The sequence below is a fragment of the Schistocerca serialis genome, chromosome 3 (assembly GCF_023864345.2).
Source record: "Schistocerca serialis cubense isolate TAMUIC-IGC-003099 chromosome 3, iqSchSeri2.2, whole genome shotgun sequence".
Taxonomy (NCBI): Eukaryota; Metazoa; Arthropoda; class Insecta; order Orthoptera; family Acrididae; genus Schistocerca; species Schistocerca serialis.
The window spans coordinates 46,808,908-46,822,410 of NC_064640.1; the positions used below are offsets into that span (position 1 = coordinate 46,808,908).

Below are 13,503 nucleotides of genomic sequence, written 5' to 3' on the forward strand. Positions count from 1 at the left end.
ATGGATAACAAAGAAGGATGTTTCATAAGATTTTACGCACCATGCTCATTTGTATGTCAAGTGTTTGGGCAATTCTCGATGCACTACATGTTTGTACACCACCAATTGTCTCCTCCTGCATTGGAGTGACCACTGCTTCCACTGACGTCGAATCAATTCATTTCCTCCCTCTACCATGTTGCATACCAAAATAACCCGTCTTTTCGAATTTCTGAATCATTTTCTCCATTTCCACGGCAGTCAACACACCAATGCCTTTTTTCAAACCCTTCAGTCGTCCGGAACTTCTGCAGAGCGATGTGTGCACAGTCATCATTCTTATAATACAGCTATAGAAGCAGAGCGCGATCCTGCATTGAGACAGTCATGGTGAATGTCATACATGTGAAAGGAGGAAAAACCATGTACCCATCATGTTTATTCCAACTTCAGTGGGTCGTGCACATGACAGGTGTTTTCATTGACATATTGTGACATATAGCACCATCTATTGATCAATTCTCACACATTTTTCTTCTTCTGCTATACGTTTTCCCTCTTCTCCGATAATATTCCATTGCGATTTGATGTGATTCTGACCAGTGGTGTTGTTTCTACAGCGTTTTGAAAGCTTAACTTGTAGTAGATGATGATGATGATGATGCTGCTGCTGATGATGATCATGATTTTGTGTTCATAATCCTAATTTATATAAGTTGTACCAGGTAGTGTTCATTTCTGCCAGTCACATGGCTCTGATATTGCGTTCTTTTCCTTTCCTTTGTTTACAAAAGTTACAAAATGTTCTTGATAGCTGCTTAGTTACATTGACCAGTGTTGTATTTTCTAACAGGTGAACCATATGCTGTATCACCTAGACAGAAGAAATATTTTAAACCTAGCTGGTGGCACAGAGACCACAATGAATCAGGTATATATTCACTATACCCATGCTGTAGTCATGTTCACAATTAGTTTTTGCTTATGTGATTTCTATAAATATTGACAGGGTAATGCTGTGAACTGTGCTTTGTATACTGTGCAGATATAATTTTTCTCAGATCCAGTCAAAAATTAGTTATACTTCTCAATGGGATTGTTTGATATTTATGATAATGGAATTGTTAGGAAGAAATGAATGTGAAGTTTGGGAGTCAGCATTAATTAATTCTATAACTATAAAGTATGTGTGTGAAAGTTCCTGGTTATTCAGATGATTTTATTTCAAATTATTATGAGCCTGTGAGACTTATTCACTTTCCACGGCAGGTGTATAATAAATAGAGTCCAGATTTCTGTGTAAACACAAGTTGCATGAATTTTTGCATGTGTGGCCATTTGCTGGGTAAATGTATATTTTGAAGATGGTATGAATTGGGACACTTGTAATGCATGTTATATCACATTTTTGACCTTTTTTTGCAATAACGTGTGTGACACCATCTTTTATTGATTTATTCATATGAACTGCACCAAGATGCAGTACATAAGCAATTCTGCAAATATGTTGTAGTTTGTGAACTTCATAGTGAGCTCAAGTGCTCTACTTCAGCTCGGTAGTTGTCGGTAGAAGTCAATATACTTTTCGGCAATAAATTAAATTAAAAAAGGGTATTATTATTATTGTTGTTGTTGTTGTTGTTGTTGTGCAATGCTGCTCCATATGTGATGAAGGCTGGGAAAGCTATTAAATATTTTTATCATAACTTGAAGTGTCTAACATTGCTGGCCCATGTTCTACATCATGTAACTGTAAAGGTGCTCCAAAATTTGATTGTGTGAATACACTGTTACAAACAATGATACAAACAAGGAAAATTGATGCACAAAATACAAAGGTTTGTTGCTGACAGCATTAATGTATATGCTGTCCTTTTTCCAATTGAAGGTACTCTTAAAAGCAATTCTCCATGTTGCTTGATTTAGCTATATTCGTCCAGTTTTAGTTGTCCCCCCCCCCCTCCCCCCCACAGCCTTTTTTAACCAAGTGGGGTACTTGGATTAATGCTGTCATCTTTTACTGTGAATTCCTGCAGATCTACAGAAGTTGACATCTGTTTGCTTCATTCTACTGAAAAGCCTTAAGGTACTAAAATGTAAGATTTTTGCATCATTTTTGGACTGTAGGCTTTTGATGTCACTAATGCAATTTGCATTAAAGATGCGGTAGTGATATCCTAGGAAACAGATATGAAGCAAGACCATATTTACATCAAAACAAATTCTGTGCATTTTCATTTGGAAATACCAAAATTAGAAGCCACAGGTGGAGTCCCGGACAGTTATTGTAAAGGTTAAAAATCTTTACAGTCATCCTGTGGAGAATTGGGTGTTGCTGTTTTTAGGATAACAAAGTTATCAGATCATATCCTGTTTTTGAGTTTACAAAGAAGACCAAAAAGTATGTTGCAGCAAAATTGTAACAAAAACTATCAAATTGATCAGACATGGTCCAAAATATCTTCACCTAAGTATGCATCTGTCACTTATTGTGACATAGAAACATCATCTTCTGTAACATATTTCAATTCTATTTCTGCCTTATTATGCGTATTTAATGATGTGACATTGCATGAATGGATGCGATTGATAGTGCATGAAAATCTGGGCTCTAGTAATAATATTATCAGTAATTTAATAAGTAAAGGTATTAGCTCACCAAATAATTTAGGTGTTGTGTCACTGGTAGACACACAAAGAGACAAGAGATGCCTGCGAGCTTTCAGATGAAGTCTGGCACATTGTTTAATCAGCTAGGAAGTTTCAATACTACACACACTACCATGCAGAGTGAAAAATATGGTATATACTCGAGTACAAGACAACAATCCTGAATATTAGATGAACCCCCCCCCCCCCCCCCCCCTTTTATGAGTGGTTTCTTGGGAAAAGCACACTCTGACTAATCAAATTTACAAACTATTATTCATGAAAGGGATATGTCTAAATGGTTAACATTATGTCTAAATTGTTAACATTATGCCTATTCGGTAATTATGCAATTTATTTATTGTTGACATTTTGATACGATATGGGGAAATTAAATAAACAAAAGTAAATTTTTGTAGTTATACTCTGCATTCTCTTCTTGGTGTATCTGTAATCCTCTACTTTGTATTTTCTTGCGTGTCCACATATGTTCCATCAAATGTCTGTTTTTCACCTGTGTTCTGCAGATATGTACATGGGCAGGGGGAGGGGAAAAGGTTGTTACATATGGCTTATGATGACAACATACAGCAGGTCATTTGGTCAGGGATTGTAAGTGGAAATCTATTGCTGCCGTTAAATGACAGAACAGGATATTAGGTAAAATAAAGAGAATATATTCAAATTTACAGTATACAAGGGGCACGCCTAGGGTTGTAAGTTACCAGGTTTAGGCCAATTTAGGAGGGTGAACTACTAATTGAAATGGGCAGCAGAAGGGGAGCTGGTTCATGTTAACTTCAATTGATGGCCAATCATGAAACGTAGAACTGGAGGATTTGCCTGTCATGAAAGACGTTTGTTCTGCTTGAGGCCTGGTTCACAAGAGAGCGAGGCAACTGTGTTATGGACTGCAATATGCTTCAGCATCCACACATGTCACGTGTATCCCACCCACGCCGTTTGCCAAAACCAATGGTGTGAATTCACTAGCAGTTTCAGCAGAGGGCTAAGGGCATCTCTTGTGTGCACCGTGAACTGGACAGAACAGCATTGGTTCTGAAGGCAGACTACTTGTGTCATGTATGCACTATGGAAGTTGCTCTGGGAGCAAACTTGTAAAGATTTGGCTGGGGCTTCTAAATAAAAATTTTTAAACCAGTTCCTTAAAATATTCATGAACTTGCTGCCACCCTGTACAGTGCTTACCCCTTCCAGATGAGTGGTGACCCACATTGTTTACAAAAGGAAAGATGGTTTGCCCTAGTGGGAGCTTTAATGCTGTGGGAGACTCCTGTTACAATTGTATTCATTTAGTGTAAGTGGCAGGGGACTTAGATGTAGTCAAGTTTACCAAATTTCATGAGTTAAGGAAACAGTAAAATATTAACTGTTCAGATTTTGAGCAGCAATGCAATAGCTCCTGTAATAACTGAAATCATCATCGTCCAGATTATCAGTTCTTAAAATATGTGAAGTTAAAAATCATTCCAGAAAGCTTCACAAAGGATGAATGAACTATCATGGTTTCTGTTAGGGTGAGGAGAAAAAAAATCTATTATTAATTTAGTATTTCAGTAGTAAACTAATTGTCATAGAAAGCAGATGCTGTCCAAACTGAATCCGCACTTATCTTTTAATGGTTTACAGGCCCCCCTAAAATGTGTAGTTGTTTGTGTTGTCTGGAAAATGTTAATCTCGTTTCCACATAGCTGAACTAAAATCAAAATATTAAATGCAACAACAACATGACAGAAGACTTAATTCTGTAATAATCAAAGTATTTGGTTAAAAAAAAAAAAACATAATAAATCAGCTTACTGCAGAATATTAACACATGGTGTGGGTTAGAACTGGACTAAGTGCATGTGAAAAAGGGTAATAACCTAAGTAAAAACTTGCTATGTCGTCTGACTATTTTTGTGGCTAGTAGTTGCACAAAGTTTCTCAGAGTAAAAAATAGTAACATATTTCAGTAAAATGGAGGTGTCACTTACTAAGTCGCAGAGATAGTGTACCATAAAACTTGTATAACCCAAACCTTATCTATATTTACTCATGTTAATATATCTAAAAACTAAGATGATGTGACTTACCAAATGAAAGCGCTGGCAGGTTGATAGACACACAAACATACACACAAAATTGAAGCTTTCACAACCAACGGTTGCTTCATCAGGAAAGGAGAGGGAAAGACGAAAGGATGTGGGTTTTAAGGGAGAGGGTAAGGAGTCATTCCAATCCCGGGAGTGGAAAGACTTACCTTAGGGGGAAAAAAGGACAGGTATACACTTGCACACACACACATATCCATCCGCACATACACAGACACAGGCAGACATTTGTAAAGGCAAAGAGTTTGCTCAGAGATGTTGTTGTGGCGTAACAAGACAGCTACGCCACACTGAAGTAGCCGAAAGGCACGCGTTAATCTCTCGTAGGCTAGAGAGAGGTCTGAAACAGGATACGTAATGAATGGTAGCAAGAAAAGTACGTAGCTGCTATAATATATAACCTTTAATCCATCATTTGTATACAGCATTCCTTGATGATACAAGTGAGACTCTATCTTAAAATGGTTAATGGCGCCTTGCTAGGTCGTAGCCATTGACTTAGCTGAAGGCTATTCTAACTGTCTCTCGGCAAATGAGAGAAAGGCTTCGTCAGTGTAGTCGCTAGCAAAGTCGTCGTACAACTGGGGCGAGTGCTAGTCCGTATCTCGAGACCTGCCTTGTGGTGGTGCTCGGTCTGCGATCACACAGTGGCGACACGCGGGTCCGACATGTACTAATGGACCGCGGCCGATTTAAAGCTACCACCTAGCAAGTGTGGTGTCTGGCGGTGACACCACATTCCTCCCCCGCAAATCGGCGACGGTCGTGTGATAAGGCTTCCGCCCGCCATGGGGAGGACCCCATGTTGACGTATGCGATGAGGTGGGGAGCCTAACAACGGGCGAGGCTGTGCCACCCGCACCTGGCCATTCGGTCCGAGGGGAGCTAGGAAATGCCTGAAAACCTAGTCCAGGGTGCACGTCAACATGCGGTGTATGCACCCGTAAAGACACAGGAGGGGCCGAAGGGTCGACCTCCATTGCGTCAGGGAATCTGATGCGCGATGACGTCATGTGGGCCGGAGCGGGCATGAGTTCCATGGCGGAGGACAGCTGGTCACGGGAAGCGATCGGTGGCGCGGGACCCTGGGAGGCGCTTGGCGGCTGCAGCAAAGCGTCCACTGCGGGCAGCGCCGGCGGGAGGACAGGCGGCGGCGGCGGCGGCGGCGGCAGAGGCAGCGGCGGCGCGTCACCATGGGGCAAAATGGAAGGCATCGTCGGTAACACCTGGGGATGAGGCGAGCCAGTAGATGGGTCCCCAGGGCGCTGACCGGACGGCACCGTCGCTGAAAGCAGACGGGGAGCGGCAGAACCCGTGCGACAGAGGTGCAGCTGATTGAGATGCCGACACACCTCACCAGAGGCCCCCAAAACCACATACATCGCGCGGCCGAGGCAGCGAAGAATGCGCCCTGCGAGCCAACGCCGTGAACCGCGATAGTTGCGATAGAATACGTCGCCCGGAGCAAAAGCAGGAGTCTGCCGCTGCACAGGAACCTGATGCGGCGGGTGCAGCAAAGACATCAAGGTTCGATGAGGACGACCGTGGAGCAACTCAGCCAGCGAGCGACCATCTCTGGGCTGAGAGCGATACGATGACAAAAAGAGCAACAACGCGTCCTCCCGAGAATGCGACTCTTTCAACTTCAACATCTGTGAATAATTTCTTTGCGCAGACGAGAGCAATTTGGACGCAAAGGCAATAGGGCGATCATGCGATCCATCTTTGTGCGCAAGCACAGCACCGATCCCGAAATCCGAAGCATCTACCATCAACAAAAGGGGTTTCTGGGGATCGAATGGCGTAAGGCAAGTATTTGAAAGCAACGCCGATTTCAACTGGCGAAAGGCGTGGTCGCATTCCGTCGTCCAGACGAACGGAACGCCTGTACGGCTTAAGCGATGAAGCGGAGCTGAAAGGGAAGAGGCATTGCGCACATTCACTCACACCTTGTGATTCTAAATCGTGTAATGTTTTTGCGACCTCATCACGCAATGCATGAGGAACATGGCGCGCTCTGAAAAATTTCGGTTGCGCGTTGACTTTCAGTTCCAAATGTGCTTCATAATTCTTAGCGCAACCAAGGCCCGGTGCAAAAATGTCTGCAAATTCTTCACACAGACGAGAAACACTGTCTGAAGGCGCAGTCTGATTCACTGATAGGACCTGATTTACAATAGACAAGTTAAACAACTGAAATAAATCTAAACCAAACAAGTTCACTGCAGTAGAAGAACGAAGAACGTAAAATGACACAAGTTTTGTTTGTCCCTTGTATGTTGCAAGAAAAGTGCACTGTCCTAATACAGGGATCTGCTGTCCTGAATAGGTAGTGAGCTTAACAGTTGCGGCACGCAACGGAGGTTTGCGCAGTTGTTTGTACGTGTCATGATTGAGCAATGAAACTGCAGCTCCAGTATCGAGCTAGAATGGTATGACCTTGCCATTAAAGTCCAAATCTACAAAAAGTTTATTGTCCTGCTGGCGACAGGAGCGACTGTCTCGTGCAATTGGAACTGATACAGGTACAGCATCACTTGCTAATTGACGTGATTTCCGGTGACGTCGACGCACAGTATTTGTGGGACGAACACAGTCACTGTTAGAGAAAGTGGCACTGGATGAAGTGGAATTAACTACATGAATGTCCATGGGCGAAGGTGCACGAGCCTGAGTATTCTTGGTTCGATTCTGGCGTGAAGCAAAGAGCCTGGAATGATTAAGAGTGTCTGATCTGAGCTTTTTCTGGCAAACACTTTGAACATGCCCTTTCTTATTACAGAAAAAGCAAATAGCCTGGCGTGACGGGCAATTTTCATGCGAATGTCTAGTAGCACACCGCGGGCATGATTTCACTGCATTTGTATGCTGGTGCGGCACACCTGGTTTAGAGCATGGCGGCAGCTGCGCGGACGTGCGCGAGGGCAGTTTACCGGGCCGTGCAGCGTGCTCGGCGGGCCGGTTAATGTTACACACGGCCGGCGAAGTTGTAAATGATTCCTGAGCAAAGTCAAGCGTGTCGTGTCTATCCAATATGTCTATCACTTGCTGAAGGGAGGGATTGACGAGTTTCAAAATCTGTTCCCGTATGCGAATATCAGAAATGTTCTGTGCTATTGCATCACGTACCATAGTATCTGAATAAGGGAGTCCACAGTCACACTCAAAAGCACAATCCCTTGTAAGACCTTGCAATGTTGCAACCCACTCCCTATTAGTTTGACCGGCCATACGTTTTGTATGGAAGAAAGTAAACCTTTTTGCAACTACATTAACTGTTTCCTTGAAATAGGCATCTAAAGCAGACAAAATTTCTTCGTAGGACAGAGTTGCTACGTCGCGTCGGGGAAATAATTTCACTATCACACGGTACTTTTGCACCCGTACACATGCCAATAAATGAGGCTGCCGCTCGTTACCTTGAATTCTGTAGGCGGCGAGATGAAATCCAAACTGGCGTGACCATTCCGTCCAGGATTCTACGTCTGCTTGAAAATTACGGAATGGCGGTGCAACTGCATGTCGTGGCGGCGGTAGCGATGAAGCGGCGGCGGCCGCATCGTGTTGCAGTGCACGTTGACCCTGGACGAGCTGTCCAAGGGCATCCAATAATGCCTGCGTCTGCTGATTCTGCAAGCGATAAAATTCGGACAGTACATCTGGCGAAGCCATGACACAAGTAAATGTAAGCAATTAGAAAGAACAAGACCCTTTCCGTTGACTCGTCGCCAACTGTTGTGGCGTAACAAGACAGCTACGCCACACTGAAGTAGCCGAAAGGCACGCGTTAATCTCACGTAGGCTAGAGAGAGGTCTGAAACAGGATACGTAATGAATGGTAGCAAGAAAAGTACGTAGCTGCTATAATACTTAACTTTTAATCCATCATTTGTATACAGCATTCCTTGATGATACAAGTGAGACTCTATCTTTAAATGGTTAATGGCGCCTTGCTAGGTCGTAGCCATTGACTTAGCTGAAGGCTATTCTAACTGTCTCTCAGCAAATGAGAGAAAGGCTTCGTTAGTGTAGTCGCTAGCAAAGTCGTCGTACAACTGGGGCGAGTGCTAGTCCGTATCTCGAGACCTGCCCTGTGGTGGCGCTCGGTCTGCGATCACACAGTGGTGACACGCGAGTCTGACATGTACTAATGGACCACGGCCGATTTAAAGCTACCACCTAGCAAGTGTGGTGTCTGGCGGTGACACCACAGATGTCAGTCGAGGTGGAAGTACAGAGGCAAATATGTTGTTGAAAGACAGGTGAGGTATGAGCAGCGGCAACTTGGAATTAGCGGAGGTTGAGGCCTGGCGGATAACGAGAAGAGAGGATATACTGAAGGGCAAGTTCCCATCTCCGGAGTTCTGACAGGTTGGTGTTAGTGGGAAGTATCCAGAAAACACAGACGGTGTAACACTGTGCCAAGATGTGCTGGCCATGCGCCAAGGCATGTTTAGCCACAGGGTGATCCTCATTACCAACAAACAGTGTCTGCCTGTGTCCATTCATGCGAATGGACAGTTTGTTGCTGGTCATTCCCACATATAAAGCTTCACAGTGTAGGCAGGTCAGTTGGTAAATCACGTGGGTGCTTTCACACGTGGCTCTGCCTTTGATCGTGTACACCTTCCGGGTTACAGGACTGGAGTAGGTGGTGGTGGGAGGGTGCATGGGACAGATTTTACACTGGGGGTGGTTACAAGGGTAGGAGCCAGAGGGTAGGGAAGGTGGTTTGGGGATTTCATAGGGATGAACTAAGAGGTTACGAAGGTTAGGTGGATGGCAGAAAGACACTCTTGGTGGAGTGGGGAGGATTTCATGAAGGATGGACCTCATTTCAGGGCAGGATTTGAGGAAGTCGTATCCCTGCTGGAGAGCCACATTCAGAGTCTGATCCAGTCCCAGAAAGTATCCTGTCACAAGTGGGGCACTTTTGGGGTTCTTCTGTGGGAGGTTCTGGGTTTGAGGGGATGAGGAAGTGGCTCTGGTTATTTGCTTCTGTACCAGGTCGGGAGGGTAGTTGCGGGATGCGAAAGCTGTTTCCAGGTTGTTGGTGTAATGGTTTAGGGATTCCAGACTGGAGCAGATTCGTTTGCCATGAAGACATAGGCTGCAGGGAAGGGACCATTTGATGTGGAATGGGTGGCAGCTGTCATAATGGAGGTACTGTTGCTTGTTGGTGGGTTTGATGTGGACGGACGTGTGTGAAGCTGGCCATTGGACAAATGGAGATCAACGGACAGGAAAGTGGCATGGGATTTGGAGTAGGACCAGGTGAATCTGATGGAACCAAAGGAGTTGAGGTTGGAGAGGAAATTCTGGAGTTCTTCTTCATTGTGAGTCCAGATGATGAAGATGTCATCAATAAGTCTGTACCAAACTTTGGGTTGGCAGGCCTAGGCCCTCTAAGCGACCCATGAATAGGTTGGCGTACTAGGGGGCCATCCTGTTACCCATGGCTGTTTCCTTGAATTGTTGGTATGTCTGGCCTTCGAAAGTGAAGTTGTGGGTCAGGATGAAGTTGGCTAAGGTAGTGAGGAAAGAGGTTTTAGGTAGGATGGCAGGTGATCGGCGTGAAAGGAAGTGCTCCATCGCAGCGAGGCCCTGGACGTGTGGAATATTTGTGTATAAGGAAGTGGCATCAATGGTTACAAGGATGGTTTCTGGGGGTAACAGATTGGGTAAGGATTCCAGGCATTCGAGAAAGTGGTTGGTGTCTTTGATGAAGGATGGGAGACTGCATGTAATGGGTTGAAGGTGTTGATCTATGTAGGCAGAGATACGTTCTGTGGGGGTTTGGTAACCAGCTACAATGGGGCGGCCGGGATGATTGGGTTTGTGAATTTTAGGAAGAAGGTAGAAGGCAGTGGTACAGGCTGTTGGTGGGGTCAGGAGGTTGATGGAGTCAGGTGAAAGGTTTTGTAGGGGGCCTAAGGTTCTGAGGATTCCTTGAAGATCTGCCTGGACATCAGGAATGGGATTACCTTGGCAAACTTTGTATATAGTGTTGTCTGAAAGCTGACACAGTCCCTCAGCCACGTACTCCCGATGATCAAGTACCACGGTCGTGGAACCCTTGTCCGCCGTAAGAATGACAATGAATTCGTCAGCCTTCAGATCACGGATATCCTGGGCTTCAGCAGTGGTGATGTTGGGAGTAGGATTAAGGTTTTTTAATAAGGATTGAAAGGCAAGGCTGGAAGTGAGAAATTCCTGGAAGGTTTGGAGAGGGTGATTTTGAGGAAGAGGAGGTGGGTCCCGCTGTGACGGAGGATGGAACTATTCCAGGCAGGGTCAATTTGGATAGTGTCTTGGGAAGTTGGATCAATAGGAGTAGGATTAGGATCATTTTTCTTCATGGCAAACTGATATAAACTCATGTTAAAGTAGAGAAGTACAAAGCCTTTTTTAATACCAACAAAATCCTGGCATAAACTAGCCAGAGCATCTAATGAGTTATCACTGCCTTAAATTGGATAAATCATTGGAAATGGCCAATGTAACCACATCATAGTGAAAATCTCAGAAAACCAAAAGGAAAGATATAACTATTCATTTAAAAACCATTTTAAATTACCCCATGGGATGGTAGCGTATAAATATATCACTTAGTTTTACACATGAAGTAATTAGTTAAAACTGAGACAAATAATAATTAACAAGGTTGAAATGGGACCAAGTAGTCTTCTGAAGGGTGACTTGTTTGTCTGACTAATAATATGGGTCTCAAAATGGGTAGCTATAATTAATACTTCTCATAAGTAAGTGCTCAACATAGAACACAATATTGTCCAGTGGACTTAGCTCATCTGCAGAGCAATGGAATATCAGTTACAAAAATCAGATGAAGGTTTGCAGTATAATTGTCCTTTGAACAATAAAAAATAAGTATAGTAGACACCGCAAAGAGGGGCTCCACATTCTAGATTTGACCACAAAACAAAACATTCAATGAAGAAGACTTGTAATAAGTAGCATTTTGGAAAAACTTTAGTAAGGTAAACTTGATATATCCATTTGAAAAAAAAAAAAAACAAAAATCTTGTCAATAAAAGAGATCTACAAGTGAAATATAGTATAACACCAAAATTCTACAACAAAGCTGAACAACAAAAGTATTTAAATTCACCACATGACAAAGATCTATACTGTAGATGATAGAGGGTACCTTTAAACACCTCAAACTCTTCAGAAATACATAAACTTCCTACACAATACAAATAGGAGTGCACCTGGGCCATCCTCAAAAATTAATAATTGTCACTTATTTGTTTATTTACACATTTAGCTCCGTAGGACCAAATTGAGGAGCAAATCTCCAAGGTCATGGCATGTGCCAGTACATTAAATTACAATACAAAAGTAATAACAGATGAAATAAAATATTTATGAACCCAAAAAGTCAAGGCATAAGTTTTAGTAAACAGAGTCAGAAATTGAAAATAGGAAACAGTTTAATTTTTGAAGCAACTTCTTGACAGAATAGGAGGAATGACCCATGACAAAACTCATCAGTTTCAATTTGAAAGGGTGTGGATTACAGCTAAGATTTTTTAATTCTTGTGGTAGCTTATTGAGAATGGATGCAGCAGTATCACAAAATTTAAGGAAGTGCAATCCAAATGCAGATTGTATTTCTTCCTAGTATTAAATGAGAGAAAGCTGCTAATTCTTGGGAATAAGCTGACGATAATAAAGAATATATATATTGAGAGGCCAATGTCAGAATTGCCAGACTAGTGAACAGGAGTCAATAAGAGATTCGCGAACTTACGCTACTTATTGCCCGAACTAGCCATTTATGACCCAAAAATATCCTTTGAGAATGGGAAGAGTTACCACAAAATATAATACCATATGATACCAGTGAATGAAAATAAGCAAAGTAGACTAATTTTCATGTTGAACGATCCTGAATTCAGATATCATTCAAAATGTAAAAATGGCAGCATTCACCCTTAAAACAAGATTGTGAACATGGGCTTTCCACGACAGTTTACTATCCATCTGAACACCTAGATATTTGAACTGTTCAATTTCACTAATCATATGCCCATTATGTGAAATTAAAATGTAAGTTTTTGTTGGACAGTGTGTTAGAAACTGTAAACACTGAGTCTTACTGTGATTTAGGGTTACTTTATTTTCTAATGGCTATGAACTTATGTCATGAACTCCACTATTTGAAATGAAGCCAGTGTTGCACACAGCATGCTTTACTATGAAGCTAGTGTCATCAGTAAACAGAAATATTTTAGAATTCCCTGTAATACTAAAGGGCATATTATTTATACACTCCTGGAAATGGAAAAAAGAACACATTGACACTGGTGTGTCAGACCCACCATACTTGCTCCGGACACTGCGAGAGGGCTGTACAAGCAATGATCACACGCACGGCACAGCGGACACACCAGGAACCGCGGTGTTGGCCGTCGAATGGCGCTAGCTGCGCAGCATTTGTGCACCGCCGCCGTCAGTGTCAGCCAGTTTGCCGTGGCATACGGAGCTCCATCGCAGTCTTTAACACTGGTAGCATGCCGCGACAGCGTGGACGTGAACCGTATGTGCAGTTGACGGACTTTGAGCGAGGGCGTATAGTGGGCATGCGGGAGGCCGGGTGGACGTACCGCCGAATTGCTCAACATGTGGGGCGTGAGGTCTCCACAGTACATCGATGTTGTCGCCAGTGGTCGGTGGAAGGTGCACGTGCCCGTCGACCTGGGACCGGACCGCAGCGACGCACGGATGCACGCCAAGA

General features: G+C 43.3%; 1 protein-coding gene across 1 annotated transcript in view; it reads left to right on the forward strand.

The window, feature by feature from the left end:
- Positions 1 to 13,503, forward strand: part of LOC126469698 (uncharacterized) — an 894,140-nt gene that overhangs the window by 423,301 nt on the left and 457,336 nt on the right. Inside the window, exon 16 of the mRNA XM_050096872.1 lies at positions 833 to 910. Coding sequence (XP_049952829.1) covers positions 833 to 910 — 78 coding nt within the window. The remainder of the gene's footprint in view (positions 1 to 832; positions 911 to 13,503) is intronic.